At 46.7% G+C, this 16,978-nt stretch overlaps 5 protein-coding genes across 5 annotated transcripts; 2 read left to right on the top strand and 3 right to left on the bottom strand.

Annotated features, from left to right (window-relative positions):
• Positions 1–350: 350 nt before the first annotated feature.
• Positions 351–7,415, top strand: M431DRAFT_498162 (hypothetical protein; the record flags this gene model as incomplete). The annotated part of the gene is made up of 2 exons (XM_024917669.1): positions 351–3,637; positions 3,689–7,415. The coding sequence occupies 2 exons, from the start codon at positions 351–353 to the stop codon at positions 7,413–7,415; spliced, it is 7,014 nt and encodes a 2,337-aa protein (XP_024771559.1).
• Positions 7,416–8,429: 1,014 nt separating this feature from the next.
• M431DRAFT_92928 (hypothetical protein) lies at positions 8,430–9,788 on the top strand (the record flags this gene model as incomplete). Its single annotated transcript, XM_024924419.1, has 3 exons — positions 8,430–8,754; positions 8,817–9,020; positions 9,100–9,788. 3 exons carry the CDS (start codon positions 8,430–8,432, stop codon positions 9,786–9,788), a joined length of 1,218 nt encoding a protein of 405 aa, XP_024771558.1.
• A 250-nt stretch (positions 9,789–10,038) lies between these two features.
• M431DRAFT_92854 (hypothetical protein) lies at positions 10,039–11,691 on the bottom strand (the record flags this gene model as incomplete). The annotated part of the gene is made up of 1 exon (XM_024924412.1): positions 10,039–11,691. The coding sequence occupies one exon, from the start codon at positions 11,689–11,691 to the stop codon at positions 10,039–10,041; it is 1,653 nt and encodes a 550-aa protein (XP_024771557.1).
• A 1,257-nt stretch (positions 11,692–12,948) lies between these two features.
• On the bottom strand, positions 12,949–14,327 carry M431DRAFT_149416 (hypothetical protein). The gene is made up of 2 exons (XM_024912798.1): positions 13,429–14,327; positions 12,949–13,342 (listed from the first exon to the last, which is right to left on the bottom strand). Exons 1-2 carry the CDS (start codon positions 13,959–13,961, stop codon positions 13,180–13,182), a joined length of 696 nt encoding a protein of 231 aa, XP_024771556.1. The 5' UTR covers positions 13,962–14,327; the 3' UTR covers positions 12,949–13,179.
• An 839-nt stretch (positions 14,328–15,166) lies between these two features.
• M431DRAFT_19060 (hypothetical protein) lies at positions 15,167–15,997 on the bottom strand. The gene is made up of 3 exons (XM_024913201.1): positions 15,742–15,997; positions 15,681–15,688; positions 15,167–15,623 (listed from the first exon to the last, which is right to left on the bottom strand). Exons 1-3 carry the CDS (start codon positions 15,771–15,773, stop codon positions 15,325–15,327), a joined length of 339 nt encoding a protein of 112 aa, XP_024771555.1. The 5' UTR covers positions 15,774–15,997; the 3' UTR covers positions 15,167–15,324.
• Positions 15,998–16,978: the final 981 nt, after the last annotated feature.

The raw sequence follows: 16,978 nt of genomic DNA, 5'->3' as shown, positions 1-16,978 counted from the left end.
GCGAGGCTGCGACTTGCAGAAGCTGCTGCGGGAGGTCTACAACTTCGGGCCAACAAGAGGAGACATCACCCCACCATTTCTGAAGCATGAGACGCAGCAAGGCTCCCTACGTATCTTTTTTACTACATCACGGCGCCAATTCGATATGCCTGACTTATTGAATTGAATGCGTTGGAGTATTTCACTGATACAAAGATAGTTTACTGGCGTGGCGATGCCATATATATCACGGAGACTACCGCAGTCTCTCCTAATCATCAACACATGACACACATCACAATTGCCTTCACAATTATCTTCACAATTGCGTTCTACATCATTCAGTCTCTTGACTTTGACAACTCTACAAAATGTCTATAAAGCCAGCTCTCTCCGGTCGCGCTGCAAAGCTTGAGAAGCTCTTCTACTCGTTTATCAAAGGCGATTGCTCTGTGCAGAATTCGCAAGAGGCCAAACAATTCTTTGAAGCAGTGGATGTTGTATGCGAGCATACTTCTGCTGTAGCCTGCGTCGAACACATTATTGGGAAAAAAGAGGGCTTAAGCACTGTGAGGGTTGCAATTCGCAGCAACCTTTCGCGTGCATTCATCACAACTGCTACAACGGCCTTCCTCAAACGAGTCTTGCATCATGATGTCAAAACCATCAATGACGGTCTGTTCCTTGAAAAGCTGCTTGTTGAAATTCTGTCACCTTCCACCTTCTGGACTACATTCCTTGGATTCTATCAATGCAACCAACTCGAAGGCGAGACTTTGGTTGCTTTTGCATCTCTCTGTCTGGAGGTTGTGTCTTCGTCATCGCCCGACATCCAAATCCTTTCTCATGACGTGGAATCCCTCATGAAAAGCTCTCCATTGACAAAATCGCCATTGGAAGAGGTGCGCACCCTTGGTTATCGCATCGAGAAGGTGATTCAGCTACGCAAGGGACAAGCAACTGCATCGGTTAAAATGAACTACAGCCCCGGTGGCAGACACGATAATGATTTTGAGGATTTTCGCAAGATCTCCATATTCCCAACAGCGGATGAAGTGAGCTCAAAGGAAGAGCCGTTTCTCCAACGATTGGATGATGTATTTGAGATTCCAAGAGAGTCCCGTACAAGCAGCTACATCTCCTGGCTATTCAGGCTTCTTCGTGAAGATATGCTGGCAGATTTGAGAGAGGATCTGCAGATCGCATGGGGTCAGAAAAAGGCTAAGTATAAGCCGCTCTGTTTGCGCGGCCTCAGCTTGGTTGGCTATGATCTCGGCGGTTTTCGGGCGAAGCCGTTCACATTGATGGTTCAGTGTCGAGAGGGGATCAATTTCCCTCAGAATAAACGATCCCCTGAAGCCAAGAAGAAATACCTTGAGGAGTACAAAAACTTTGTGAAGCACAGTGCAATCGGAGCTCTCTGTTTGGAGAAAGACATCATTGCTTTTGGCTCTATCGTACGAGATGTGAACGAGCTTATTAGGGATCCTCCAGTGGTTGGCATACAAGTCACCGACAATGCTGGTCTGAAACTGGCCGTCAAGGCATTATTGAGTCAAGACCCCTCCCGTTTGAGGTTTTACGTCGTCGATACCGCGACGTTTTCCTATGAGCCAATTTTACAGCGTTTGAAGGAAGTCACTGAGATTCCGATCGAGAATGCGATCCTTGATCCAGCGGGACCTCCATCGACATACGACCCTCCTCTAAGGCTACGGGCTTTCATCCAGGAACTCAAAACTTGTCACCAGAAGGGATTGGGCGCAGATTTGGAACCTAAGCTAGGCTTCAAGCGCACTATACATATTCGAGATGCACAGCTCGAGTCACTAATCAAGGGTTTGGAGAATCCTGTGGGCCAAATTCAAGGTCCTCCGGGAACTGGCAAATCTTTCATCGGGGCCATAATTGCGAAAATCCTCATGGAACTTACGGAATATCGAATCTTGGTTCTCAGCTATACAAACCATGCCTTGGATCAATTTCTAGAAGATCTCATGGATAATGGAATCGATGGAGGCAACATGGTACGAATGGGTTCCAAGGCTACAGCGAGGACCGATGCGCTGCGAATCGACAACCTCCCAAGAATTCCTCAGGATCGCTCAAGCAATGATAACAGAGCGATGAAAAGTGCTCTGAAAAGTGAACAGCTACGGACGGTGACACGATTGGACAATCTTATACAGTCATTGAAGTCCAAGGTTCGGTTGCAGGAAATTCTGGATACGCTGGAGTTTTCCGTTTCTGGAATGTGCTACTGGGGTGCTTTCCAACTCCTTGATGGGGATCAAATCGCAGGAAAGAATAATAAGCCCTTACAACCTGTCGATGTCTTTGATTACTGGTTGGAAGGAAGACACTGGTCATCTCTGGGCATGTTGGCGGCAAATATTGATCCTGAACACTATCCAATTTGGGATATTCCACCAGAACACCGACAAACACTTTATAACGAATGGGTGAGCCAAGTTCGTCAAGAACAAGTTGACGAGTTCGCCCAATTGGCAGAGACTACCAATAACCTCTACCGGCAGATCAATAGCCTGGAAAATGAAAGCAAGAGAACTATCGTCAAGAATAGACGAATTATCGGTTGTACTACGACTGGTGCAGCAATGTACCAATCTATCATCAGAGCGGCCAGCCCAGATATTGTTCTTGTTGAAGAAGCCGGTGAAATCCTAGAGGCTCATGTCATCACCTCTCTCAGCCCATCTGTCAAGCAACTGATTCTTATTGGCGACCACAAGCAACTCCGTCCCAAAGTCAACAATTACAACCTCACCGTGGAGAAAGGCGAAGGATTCGACTTGAATGTGTCACTTTTCGAACGCCTCATTAGGCAGGGTCACCGGTTTGCCGTCCTACAAGAACAGTTCCGTTCTCATCCTGATATCTCACAATTTGCTCGTCTTTTAGCATACCCTGAACTAAAAGATGTACCAAAAACGCACCACTATAAGCCGATACGTGGACTGCAAAAGAGAGTTGTTTTTGTGCATCACGAACATCCAGAAGAGCAGTTAAATAATGTTTCTGACCGGAGGGATCCGACATCAAAAGCCAGCAAGAAGAATGCATTTGAAGCAGAGATGGTCTTGAAAACGGTCAAATATCTGAGCCAACAAGGTTACAAGTCCGAGGATATGGTCGTTCTCACTCCGTACATGGGTCAGCTTTCATTGCTGAGACAAACGCTGAGTGAGATAAATGACCCATATCTGAACGAACTGGATACCCATGACCTAGTGCGCGCCGGATTAATGACACAAGCTGCCTCCAAGGCTGCCAAAGCAAAACTGCGATTGTCAACAGTGGATAACTATCAGGGAGAAGAAAGTGACATTGTGATTATATCAATGGCCAGAAGCAACAAAAATGGCGACATTGGCTTCCTAGTCGCATGCGAACGATTAGTGGTGCTCATGTCACGAGCGAGAAAAGGAATCATTTTATATGGAAATATGAACACCTTCCTGGCTAGCAAAAAAGGTGGTGAGCTCTGGAAGAAGTATTTTGATGCCATGAAGGAGAAAGGATTCTTGTTCGATGGATTACCAGTTCACTGCGAACAACATCCGGATCGACTTTCTGTTCTCCAAAAACCTCAAGATTTTGATCAGCACTGTCCTGATGGGGGCTGTGCAGAGTCATGGTAAGTTGCAGCTCATCAATTGGCCATCATCTTTCTAACTTTATATCTTAGCGGCGCTGTTCTTGGCTGTGGGAAGCACACATGCGAACGCAGATGCCATCGATTGACGGATCATTCTCAAGTACCATGCACGAAAATGATGAAGAAGACATGCGAACGAGGCCACAACATCAAATATCTATGTGGAAAAGAGAACCAAGGCTGTAAGTCGTGCGCCAAAGAAGACAGAGAAATGCGACGAAGAGTCCAACGAGATCTGGATATGGAGAAAAAGCGACAGGAGCGACAGGATAGATACCAGCGTGATTTGCAAGAAATGGATGATGAGATTGATCATCATCGGCGCATTATGAAATATGAGCAGGAGGAGGCGGATCAAGCAAAAGAACTTGCGGAGAAGAAATCCCACCTTGAGAGCCTTAAACAAACAAAAGCCAGAATGGAAGCCTCAAAAGCCGCTGCCAGCAAACAAAAGACCGCCAGCGAGAAAGAACAAGAGAAGAGCCAACAGAAGCAACCGTCTACTAATTATGCGGATCTGGATCTCCCAGCACAGGAATGGGAGGACATGAAGCGAGATGATGGAGCTCACAACGACGCTTTGGATGATCTCATGGGACTCATTGGTTTGGAATCAGTGAAGAGGGAATTTCTCTCAGTCAAAACCAACGTCGACATCAAAATTCGCCAAGGGGTGGCTCTCTCCGATACAAGGCTTAGTTGCTCGCTCCTTGGAAATCCTGGAACAGGCAAAACGACCGTGGCCCGTATATGGGGAAAGTTCCTCACTGGAATAGGAGCTATTCCTGGCGATTGCTTCAAAGAAACCACAGGATCAAAACTCGCAAACATGGGTGTCAAAGGTTGCGAAGATCTGCTGGAACAGATCAAAGAGGATGGTGGTGGCGTCTTGTTTATAGACGAAGCCTATCAGCTTTCATCCGGAAATAGCCCAGGCGGCAAAGCAGTCTTGGATTATCTTCTTGCCGAGGTTGAAAATCTTCGGGGAAAGGTCGTCTTCGTACTTGCTGGCTATTCCAAGCAGATGGAATCTTTCTTTGCGCACAATCCCGGATTTCCCAGTCGGTTCCCCATTACGATGAACTTTGAAGACTATACCGACAAGGAGCTGCTACGGATTCTTAAGCGTCAGGTAAATCGGAAGTACAACAACCAGATGGAAATTGAAGATGGTCCAGACGGTCTTTACTTTCGAATTGCTGCCCGCCGAGTTGGACGAGGTAGAGGCAAAGAGGGATTTGGCAATGCACGAAGCATCGAGAATTGCCTTGCCCGCATCGAAAAGAGGCAGGCAAACAGGATTAGACTTGAGCGTCGGGCCAAAAAATCTCCCAATGACTTCCTCTTTACCAAAGAAGACATTATCGGCCCAGAGCCATCACTGTCTTTACAGAGCTGCAAAGCATGGAAAAAGATGAATGAGATGATAGGCCTCAAAGAAGTGAAAGAGCAAGTGAAAATCTTACTCGACTCGCTGACGACTAACTATGAACGTGAACTTGCTGAAGAGCCCCCGATGGAGTTCACTCTCAACAGAGTTTTCCTTGGGTCACCTGGGACAGGCAAAACGACGGTCGCTAAGCTGTATGGCGAGATTCTCGCAACCCTTGGCCTCTTGTCCAATGGAGAATTGGTAATGAAAACCCCCGCAGACTTCATCGGCTCTCATCTAGGGCAATCCGAATCTCAAACGAAAGGAATTCTTGCCTCAACAATCGGCAAAGTGCTGGTGATTGATGAGGCATACGGATTATACGGCGGAAAGGGAGTAGCCGATCCTTACAAGACATCCGTCGTCGACACAATTGTCGCAGAGGTTCAAAACGTGCCCGGTGACGACCGTTGCGTCATTCTCATAGGCTACCAGGAGCAGATGGAAGAAATGTTTCAGAACGTCAATCCAGGCCTTAGTCGACGGTTCTCGGTGGACACGCCATTTGTGTTTGAAGATTTTGACGACGATGGGCTGAGACAAGTGCTGGATCTCAAGCTAAAGGATTCAGGCTTCACTACCACGGGCGAAGGCAAGACAGCTGCACTCGATGTGCTCATCAGAGAACGGAACAGACCTCATTTCGGCAATGGGGGCGCAGTGACAAATCTTTTGAGCAAAGCAAAGGCTTCTTACCAAAAGCGTTACTCTGCTGGAAAGATAAAGAGGAACCAGTTAGAGGCAGCAGACTTTGACGAAGATTTTGATAGATCTACAAGAACGGAGACGAACGTGAAACAGCTGTTCCAAGACGACATTGGGCGGGAAGAGATTATCCAAAAGCTCGAAAACATTCAATCCCGAGTGCGACAGCTGAAGGCTCTTGGAATGGACGTCAAGGAAGAGATCCCATTCAACTTCCTATTCCGAGGCCCGCCTGGTACAGGGAAAACGACCACGGCACGAAAGATGGGCAAAGTCTATTATGATATGGGCTTCCTTTCCAAGGCTACAGTGGAAGAATGCTCAGCTACAGATTTGATTGCGGAGTATGTCGGCCAAACCGGACCAAAAGTTCAAAAAGTTCTTGAAAAGTCGCTGGGGAGGGTGTTGCTCATTGATGAGGCTTACCGATTTGCCGGGAGCGGATTTGCCCAAGAAGCCATCGATGAGCTTGTTGGCCTCATGACAACACCAAAATATCAGGGCAAGCTCATTATTATTTTGGCAGGATATGAACACGATATAAATCGTCTCTTGTCCGTGAACGCCGGGTTGACAAGCCGCTTCCCTGAAAGTATCGACTTTAAGCCACTCGAGCCAGATGCCTGTTTCCGACTCCTTGCTGACCTTTTGCGAAAAAGGAAAATGGAGATCTCAAAGAGCGGCAAGAACATGGATATCAGTTGTTTGGAAAAACCCTCTGCATTGTTTCTCATCGATTGTACTACCATCCTTGCTGAGCTATCAAAAGCAGATGGATGGGCGAGTGCAAGAGACGTCAAGCAGCTTGCCAGAAACGTCTTCCAAACCGTGAATTTGGCGTTGCCGTCACTCAAATTGGAAAAAAAACGAGTCATCCAGGAGCTAAATCGGATGCTACAAGACCGTCAATCCAGGATGAACAAATCCGACTCCCCTGTTCCTATGGATGATGAAGCGGTTGCCTCGTCCGCGCCACCGGGCCCCAGTCGAACCAGTACGAGTACGCAAGCTCAACAATCGACGACTGTAGATGAAAGGAATGATACAGATGAGTCGACTGAAGAAGCGAATAAAGAGCCTGAATCGCCAGATGATGAAGAATCTCGGCGAGTGGTGCGAGACGCAGGTGTAAGCGATGAAGTATGGGAACAGCTGCAAAAAGATCAAGCCAAGGAAGAGCGTAAAAACGAGGAATATCGCGACCTCTTGGAAGCCAGAAAAAGCGCCGAAGCCGCTCGGAAAAAGATTGTACAAGAATTAATCAAGGAAGAAGGGTTAAAAGAAGAAGAACGTCGAAAACTCGAGGAAGCAAAGAAAAAGGCTGGAGCCGCTCGGGAAAAAATTGTACAAGAATTGCTCAAGGAACAGGAGTTGAAAGAAGAAGAACGTCGAAAACTCGAAGAAGCAAAGAAGAAGGCTGAAGCCGCGCGCGAAAAGATTCTACGGCAACTCATTGAACAAGAAGAAGGGAGAAAAAAGGAAGTAGCGAAACAGGCAAAGATCAGGGCTCTTGGAATATGTCCCGCGGGATTTAATTGGATCAAACAGAATGGAGGTTACCGGTGTTCGGGGGGGTCGCATTACTTGTCTGATGCTGAGATTGATAGGCATATGCAGTAGATTGAGTTGGATGTATGCACAGATTTCTTTATTTACTTTTCGCTTTCATGATCAATGAGCAAAACTGCTACTTCCATTGAGAACGACTATTGAAGCAGATGGAGGTTGGGTAAATTGATTGACACCAGCATGCTGGAAGGAAAGGATGTCGGCGTCGCATCCCTCCTTTTCTTCCTTCTTACAAGCGAGAGTAAAGAGACCAATACGCAAGATCTGTTTTCAACTAGTTTGTTATAATATCCGATTCCACGCATAGTAAGATTTCTTCATACTCTAAGGCTGGTTTGATAGATAGCTAATCCTTCATTTAATAACGACTACTCCGCCGCGATAAAGCTATCGGATTAATCAAGGTCACATTACCACTACACAAGGAATAGTGATCAGTTCGATCATCAAGACTATTGTACTAGTGATATTATTTTTCTTTTCCTGAGTTGTTGCCGGCTTCGGCGCCCTTGGATACGACATTTGTATAACAATATCTGCTACTGCCGCCATGTTCCTCGAGTATTCAGTACTATGGCTACATTCCTCTGATATCAGATATATGACTGTATATTTATAATATCTCCCACTATAACTATATTCATGTAGTATTCGGTTTTATTTCCGAAATGGGATCCTAGATAGCAAGATCGGGGTATGCTGAGTTTTTATTCCCTTAAAGCACATCAAACAGTGGATTCCGATAGGTAGAGCATGCATATGAAAGGGCGTATCTAACCAATTGGCAGCCGTTATTTTCCTCTATAGCTTAAAAGAGTTGCAGCCAGTCGATAACTTTTACCATCAATGGATAACAAACGCAAACCTTCCGTCACAGCCTTGGCAGCCTTGCATGCTCGCCCACTCGTGTTCGTAAGGTCGCATCATCACTCCCCCGCATCCTCGGTTGCAAGGACTCGGGGAAACAATCTTCTCCGCAACAAGACATTTAACTCAATGAAACCGCCACATTTTCCTTCTTTCAAACAACTCAACAGCCGATTGAATTGATTGCAAGTGAATAAAATGTCGCAAGATATAACCCCCTTCACGCTTGCCATCCCAGACTCTGCGCTGGAGCAGCTAAAGAACAAGCTCTCCAACGCCACATTTCCAACTGAGTCCGACTTCTCCGATGACCGAGACTATGGCGTGTCCTTGAGTGATGTGAAGCGTTTGGCCGAATACTGGAAAGACGGCTTCGATTGGCGAGCCTACGAAGCAAAATTAAACCAAATCCCGCAATTCACGACAAATATTTCCGTGGACGGATATGAAGAGCTCAACATACATTTCATACACCAAAAAAGCAGCCGACCGAATAGCATTCCACTGCTCTTTGTTCATGGATGTAAGTCAGCAACGAGGTTTCCATCTTGAATATCTCCAAAGTACTAAGACTCTTTCCGCCAGGGCCTGGCAGCATCGTAGAAGTGACGAAAATTATACAATCACTTTCGGAACCCAAGGGCGACGATGTACCGTCATTCCATGTTGTAGCGCCTTCTCTACCAAATTTCGGATTCTCCGACAAGGTCACAAAAAAGGCTTTTGGTCTTAAACAATACGCAGAGACGATGCATAAAGTCATGCTTAAGCTGGGATATGACAAGTATGGTGCGTAAACATTTAGATCCCATTCTTTTTCTGTCAATCTTTTACACAACTTGGTACTCATATTTTCGTGATTTACTAGTAACGCAAGGCGGCGACTGGGGTTACATGGTCACCCGTGCCATATCCCTCCATTATCCGGATCATTGCCTTGCAGTCCACGTCAACGTTATGACTGTTAGGCCGACGGCCTGGCGATCTCTCTTGCTTGCTGCTCAATACTATCTGGGCTTACTATCCGAAGATGAACAGAAGGGCATATTCCGCTCACTCTGGTATCTCAAACATAGTTCCGGCTACATGATCCTACAAAGTACGAAGCCCAACACGATCGGCTTCGCACTGGCGGATTCTCCAGTCGCGCTACTAGCATGGGTATACGAGAAACTGCAAGAATGGACCGATGAGTACCCTTGGACCGATCAAGAAATCTTGGAATGGATATCCATATACTTCTTCTCCCGCGCGGGCCCTGCGTCCAGCGTGACGATATATTACGAGCTTATTGGCAAGCAAAAGGATGAACTGACCAAGATAGCTGAGTATATCCCCAATGTTCCTCTTGGCATTTCACTTTTTCCGAAGGACGTCATTGTGCCTCCGAAATCATGGGGCGGATATCTTGGCCCGGTAGTCTTTCATGCAACTCATAAGAAAGGCGGGCATTTCGCTGCGTACGAGTGTCCCGATGAACTTGTTAGCGACTTGAGGGAGATGTTTGGTAGACAAGGCGGTGCAGCGAAAGTCGCCCGTATTTTTGAGTCTACTTGACGAAACAGTTGGCACAAACTATCATATGGACAATTTAAGAATGAGATAATCTTCAATGTGATTTGTTATCCTCTTTACACCAACCCAAGACCTTCCCGCAAGGGATGTAATAAAGCCTTGTCATTGCGCCGGTATATGCATGTGGATTTAAAAGAAAATAAAGCCAATCAAAACTCCTCGCTCAAATGCTTTCAGACAATAAAGTATCTAAATTTTTAACAAACAGCTCTACAGGTTGTATGAGTTTCTCTCATCGCGACCCGGATTTCTCGGATTGAGGTCTAGCCTTTTCCCGGTGTTTTGCTTCGTGTCGTGAAACAGCAAAATATGTACCAAGCAGCTCAGCTGCATAACGTTCTCGATATTTAAAATGCTTGGATCCGATTTTTCGCACCGTGTCCTGAGCAACCTGAATAACTGCAGGATGCTGATCATTAGGTAAAGCCAAGAGGGATAGAAGATCGATTTCGATTTCTGCTGGGGTATTGGTAAAGCCAAGAGCCTTCCGCAAACCTTCATCCTTTACGAGTCGTTGGCTGAACGGTTCCAGCAGCTCATGTTCCTGAATAAATGCGAGGACAGACTTTAGAGATGTTGGGTCCGAGACAAAGGCGTTGATGGGCGTCTTTTTCTGCTCCCTGATTTTGCCTTCCGCTCTAGAAGCAAACTCCAAAGCAGTGGAAAGCGAATCGGCATTCATAATTGACAGCCCAGCTGGTACCAAATCACGGCGCGTATAGCCTGCTCTTGTGCGCCACCAATAGTTGCAGAATAGAGAGGATAAGATGACGGGAATTAGCACAACATATCCCCACCATCTCGTTGCGGTGACCATGGATCCAGCACCTCCCACAAGCGTGGCAGTGCCGTTGATAGAGGTGTAGATTTGCACATTTCTGCTGCGCCTCTTAATCAGAGCCAAGGCCCGTGTACCAGGGATAGCTTTCGATGCCGCATTAATGTGTCCTTGGGCCTTGCAAAAGATGTAATATGCCCAGAAAGCGTTGATTGTACCGAAGAGGGCGATGGGAGCGTTACCAACGTATCCAGAAAGAAGGTTACTGGCCAAGAAGATGGCATCGTTGGCTCCGGCAATGGCAAGATATGTACCTACGCAGATGAGTACAGCACCAGCACCCATAAACATGTTGAGTCCCCAGCGATTAATAGCCTCCGTGCCAAGCTCGCGAAATATGACAGACAGCAGCACATCCAGGTCCCTAGTCGGCTGAGACTTTGCTACTCTGGCGGCATGCGCCTTTCTCAGTTCAATTTGCTGCTTGCGAAGAAACTTCACATTCCGCCAGGCACGCCTTGAGTCAAGAGCGGCAAAGACAGACATGATGCCGGCAAATGTCGCCCCAACCGCCATGAAGACAATTGCATACACCGGGACTGGATACTGGTTCCACACATTGGCAGCGAAATCGCCAGCGTTGGCTAGCTCCAAGAAACCAACTGCGGGATAGAGGTTGTTCTTTAGCTTGCTGCCTTGGGGCTCGTAGTCATCCCCTTTCTCGGCCTTGACTAGGGTAACGCGATCTGGCGGCACCGATTCCGGGATCTCGCATACAGGAGCAGTTGAGAGCAGACCATAGGAGGAAGATGCGGCGGTCAATGCGGTAAGGGTGGAAGAAAATGTGCCGGCTCGCGGCAAGACGACGGCCTTTGGTGCTGCAAGAGAGGCGTCGACTTTCTCGTTCAATGCAGGAGTGTGAGCTTCCTCTCGATGAGGAATGTGCTGTTGTTGCTTTTCCTGTGGTTGCTGTTTCTCATTGGTCTCTTGAGACAACTGTTGCCGTGCATCATTCCGATCATCATCTAGAGGGATAGGGATCACAACAGGATCAGCATTCTTAGTACCGGCATCAGCAGCATCAGCATCAGTGCTAATGGCCGCCATGTGTGCTGTCCGCTCTGTCGTAGCACCATCAATGGGACCTGATGGAGCGTGCCGTAGTTCCTCAATTGAGGCTGTGTCACTCTTGGTCGAAGCCATGGGGCAGGCAGAGGGCGTGCCGATTAGGAGTGAGAGTGAGGCAGTGTCGACCGTCTGAGAAGTAACCGACTCCTCGGCGGACAAATAGTAATGGAGAATTCAAAGAGGAGAATCGAAAATTGGAAAGGTGAAAAGAATTAGATTGGAATGACGGGAAGGAGCAGTAGCGAAGATCCGCTCGGGAAGGAAGATCAGCACCTCATCTCCAAGTTTTGTCTCTCTTTATCTCCGGCCCTCGACTTGAAGACTATGAATCTCTCTGTCTACTGGGCTTCACCAGTTCAGTTCATGAAAAGGGGGCAGGTAAGGGAGCAAGAGGCCACAAAATAAAGAAAAAACCGACCAGGGAGCAGCCTTGTTTTCTTGGTGATGGCGCATCTCCTGCCGTTCAGCCGTCACCTCGAGTACGAATCCAAGACCCTTTGTCTAATTCTAGTTTAACACCAATTCTCGCCGCCATCTTACGAGCCCTGGCGAACCGGAGGTGCCGCTGCCTTGCCCCATCAGCCAGCCACGGCGTCCAATAACTCAAGGGCTCAGCGCGCGCCCCATTCCAAGCTTCGGCCATTCGGCATGTGGCTGACTTGGTGGTTTGGTCTTTTTGGGGTCTCGGCTCTTTTTGTGCGCCCCAGGGCGGGATTGGCAGAGCTGTCAATGGGTAATTATCTACTGGGATGCATGTGCTTGTTACCATATTCTCTTGTGTCACTTCCTGCACAAGTAAATTAGATGGAGTCTGCTTGTACCTCTTGGTTATTGCTTCATGTTTCTTCAACTAAATGCACTATACCCGTCAATGAGACAGGTCGTCTTCTCTCTTCTGACCCATCAACGCCTATTTGATGCTGTAAACTAAATAACACTACTTCATTGTTAATAACCAGAACAACCTTGATAGTCAATTGCCATGAACGCGCGTCGATCCATATCTTCGGAAATCGAAGCAATCGCCGGCACAGAGCTGCCGCCACCAGTCAAACCTTAGCGGCCAGGCCGCTGGGAGCTGACAGGTACACAAAGAGAAGCCATCGACAACCAGCGCCATAACACATTTGGACACTTTATTTTTAACATTTCCATTAGCATCGGGGAAAATGGCATCTGAAAATCCGTCTCCTTGATTTCGCCGCTCTGGTGTTGCGATGTTATTCCTAAAAATATCTCGAATTCCAGCAAATACGAGTCGCGGGTGCCGTAGATCGGCGAATCTCCGTTCCGTGTCATCAGCCCGACTGATTATGTCTGCTTTGTCGTCGCCATTGGCCCCTTGACGTCATAAACAGCGTCTTGTTGATTCATCACTCTTCTACCAATAACTGCATCAATTCGCATGTCAAGTCTTTGCTCTCAACCCACATCAAATGCAGATCCTTCTTTCTAGTCTATCACGCTTTATTCTCTGCATTCTCTCAGCCCTCTCTTTTGCTTCCCATTCTCGTCAAAGTTACTCTCATCCAGCCAGACTTCAAATCCCTTCTGCACAGCAGGCCATTCATCATCAATGATACTAAGCCAAGCCGAGTCCCTGCGTCTGCCCTTGACAATCATATGTTTCCTGTAAACCCGCCAAGAAAAATTAGCATATCCACCATACCGTAATGAATGGGCCATTTTGCGGTTGACGTTTGCTCAAAATCTCACCTGAAAATTCCCTCGTACGTAAAACCCAGTCGCCGAGCCGCTGCCAAGCTCGGCTCATTGAGATGATTGGCCTTCCATTCGACACGTAGATATCCCAGATCCATAAACGAGTGCTTCATGAACAAGAAAAATGCCTCCGTCGCTTCCCTGGAGTGCTTCAAAGCGTCGCCTAGAATCACCCACCCAATCTCAATTCTACGGTGGTTTGGGACGATCGACAAGTATGACAGGATGCCTGCCGGCTCCGAAGCGGGATCGGAAGCTGGACCCGAAAGTACCGCATAGTATAAGGGATCGGCTGAAGAGCACCAAGCCTTGATTGTTAACTCACATGCCTCCTCCGTCAAGAGGCCCTCAAGCGGCATGTACTTCCATCTCCAGGCGTTTTCTCCTCCTCCAAGATGCTTGTATATTGCTCTCCAATGTTCAGGCTGTAGCGGAACCACAGATGTGTAGCGGCCGTGGAGAGGCGTCCGTGGCGGCAGAAGGGCCGGTTCAGCTGACGCTACAGGCGGTCCGAGCGAATCATCCATTTTCGGGGTATTTGAGCGCCAAGAAACAAAAGTTTTATTTAGGCTGATGGGCACGGCTTGAAGGATTCAACTTTGTTGTCTTTATTCTCCAGCTTTCTGGTTCAGCAGTTGTTTATAGCCATGTGAAGATGAGGCGGATGACTCATGTAGTGAGATGCCACTCATAGGGCGCCGCTACTCTGGGTCATAAAAACAAGGCTTCCATTGTATATACAGAATAGGCAGCGTGTGTTCCATTAGCGTTGCCATCTAATTACTTAGTAGAGTTAGATTGACAGCGCATGTTTACTATTCACATGTGCTTCATATCTATCCACATGTACTCTCCAAGACAGTCTACTTCGAGCTCAGAATTGAGTGTTGTTTCTGACGGAGCGTATCTGCAACTAATGTCTATCTTTCTTGAACTTCTCACAACGGCAATGGAGCCTAGAAGTCGACTCCGAGACATATTTAATCGTCGCCCATTTATCTCGCCTCAGTGGACCAATCCACTTTAAAGATGAACACTCAGGGGCGATTCTCGTGATCCACAAAGCGGCCCCATCCGTGGCGCAAAAGTCGAGCAAGTAAATACGCAAAATAATCAGAACTACTCAGTACAAAGATGATAAATATTGTACAAGTATGATACAGTCAGTAGTCATTAGCACATTACATACACGGGAGCTAGGTAATTGTAGATATATGAGTACTTCGAGGAGAGTCAAAGTTGTCTCTAACGCATTTGACTTGGCAATTCATCTCATCGCAGTCAAAACCAAAGTCTTTTCTCAATCTTATCAGAGTCACAATTGCGAAATTGCAGATTGGAAGAGTATTCATGGAGTATAAATGTCGCATTATGAACTCGACTGCAGCCAATTCGTAAGAAGGTTAAAACAAATGAAACCAATATCTCACTCCAGCGACTCTTCCCTATTCACCATCTGATCAGTACACATGTATTCTATAAGCTCCTCTGCACAGCATACTACATCCTACATGTCGTGAATTTGCCTGAGTATACAGGAATAACTTCAATCAAGGTCTCAAAATGTAGAGTTGTCTATGTAGATTAAGTCTGGCTGCAGACGGGGTGCAGAATCAAACTGTTCGACTTGATGAATGAACAACTGTTCAACTTGGGATTATAAGAGCAATCAATGGATCCCTCAAGCTCCATCATCATCTCACACTCTACTTGTCACTGTTTTGCAACTTAATCGGGGTTAACAATCTCTCATTGAATCCAGTACGGCTAATCTCTCCATCACTAACTACCGTACATCAATAAATCGCCAATTGAAGACTTCGTCAAGCCATTAAAGCGTCAAGCCATTGAAGCATCAAGCCATTAAAGCGTTAAGACATTAAAGCGGCTTTAGTTGTGGCGGCGGTGTCGCTCGAGCCACTCCTTCCACTGCTCAAACCAAATATTGCTGGTGTCCCTGTGCCAGCAGCAGCCGACGCCAACAATTCCGAGGCCGCCACAAGGCAGGTCAACGCTGAAGTCGCCCCGACCAGAGCAGAATCCAAGGGTCGTGGCCTCGCAAGTGCCGCCAATGAATTCACAAGGGTTCTCGGGGAAGTGGAAATCAGCGAGGTCATCGATATCGAAGTCGCCATCGAACCAGGGTCCGAAAAATCCGAAGGGTCCGAAGTTGTTGTTGGCCATGACTCCTAAGAAGAGTTAGTATGAAGATGTATGAATACATCTAAAGTTATGCAATCACGAACCGGAGAAGCTAGTGAGGTTAGCATTGTGTATACTTGGCGGGCAATGGGTTCATGTTCTTACCCGAGGACAGCGAGGACAGCAGTATAACGCATTTTGAATGAGTTATAAACCTTGAGTAGCGATTTCTTTTTGTTATCGAGTGAGGTGCAGATGCCTGTTTGCTTCTGAAGCGAGGTGCAGATGAAAAGATGTTTGCATTGGGGGGGAGATACGATGTAATATATACTCAATATCCCCAGGTATTTCTACTCCCTGATTATAGGGCTACGTGTTGAACCATAGTAGTTATGCAGTGTTGATGTAGGTAGAATTCCTAGCATATAGGTTTAATTCCATATCTTGGCAAAATCAAGGTCTGCTGATTGACCGGTTCCAGACTTTCATCTATAAAAAGCCAGGTTGACATGTGAACGTTAGAGTAAAATTTGACTTAGCGACTCAGACATGTCGCACTCAGTTGATCATGCCGTCTCTATAGCAGTATGTAGGGCAGATGTCTCAACCTATCGCTCGACTATTATGAGACACGATGACGATCCTTTACCGTTAGGAAAGTTTTGGCAAGATCAACATCTACCAGGTTGTAGGGGGCCATAGTAATTGGCTAAATCGTCAAAATACAGTTATTTTGCAATGAAGTCAAGATATGCAAGTTACCAACAAATTTCGCGTAGTTTCGGATCAGCCAGTTAAAGCTTAAGCTCCTTGATAGTATCGATCAAGGCCCTACTATTTGCTTACCGCTTCAGTGCTGGAATGCAATCTGTCGCAGATTGTTCATTCCCCACAAAGCCTGCTCTGGGTGAATGTAGTGATACGATCTGATAAAAAGTTTGACGAATGTGTATAGGGATGACGAATACTAATCATTTGGCTGCCATGGATACAGATAGGTACAGCAACCTTTTTCTTTACCGCCCTTTTCTATATTTTTGATGAAACTTATATATCTAATTAGCCTTCTAGGGAATGGACTTTTTATCGATTTTGTAAGAGAAATGGGCTCCAGGAGCATGATGTCCTAGCTCTTAAACCAACATGAAGTAGAAGCGATCGATCTGCAGAGTAAGCATAAATCAAGGTTACAGTGAGGGGTGTCAATATGTTTTACAACACATCCATCTCGTAACACACTATTGATGCTCAGTGCTACTGTCACTCTTTCCGAGGCAATGATATCGTTCTGACTGCAGCTTCAAGGTGGTAATTGGAATGCCAAGGAACGAAACTCTGTGCTGCAGCAAATGACGCGTATGGTCTAACTCGATAGTCACAGTATAATACGTAATGAAACAGG

This window comes from Trichoderma harzianum (assembly GCF_003025095.1).
Source record: "Trichoderma harzianum CBS 226.95 unplaced genomic scaffold M431scaffold_11, whole genome shotgun sequence".
Taxonomy (NCBI): domain Eukaryota; kingdom Fungi; phylum Ascomycota; class Sordariomycetes; order Hypocreales; family Hypocreaceae; genus Trichoderma; species Trichoderma harzianum.
The sequence above is the reverse complement of the archived record's forward strand: the minus strand, read 5'-3'. Positions and strand labels throughout refer to the sequence as shown.

Bases quoted from the DNA above. Each gene is read 5' to 3' on its own strand.
- M431DRAFT_19060 (XM_024913201.1), bottom strand. From the start codon at position 15,773: ATGCGTTATACTGCTGTCCTCGCTGTCCTCGG.
- M431DRAFT_149416 (XM_024912798.1), bottom strand. From the start codon at position 13,961: ATGGATGATTCGCTCGGACCGCCTGTAGCGTCAGCTGAACCGGCCCTT. The intron at 13,343-13,428 runs GTGAGATTTTGA...GCGGGTTTACAG, and splicing joins ACGTACGAGGGAATTTTCAG to GAAACATATGATTGTCAAGG.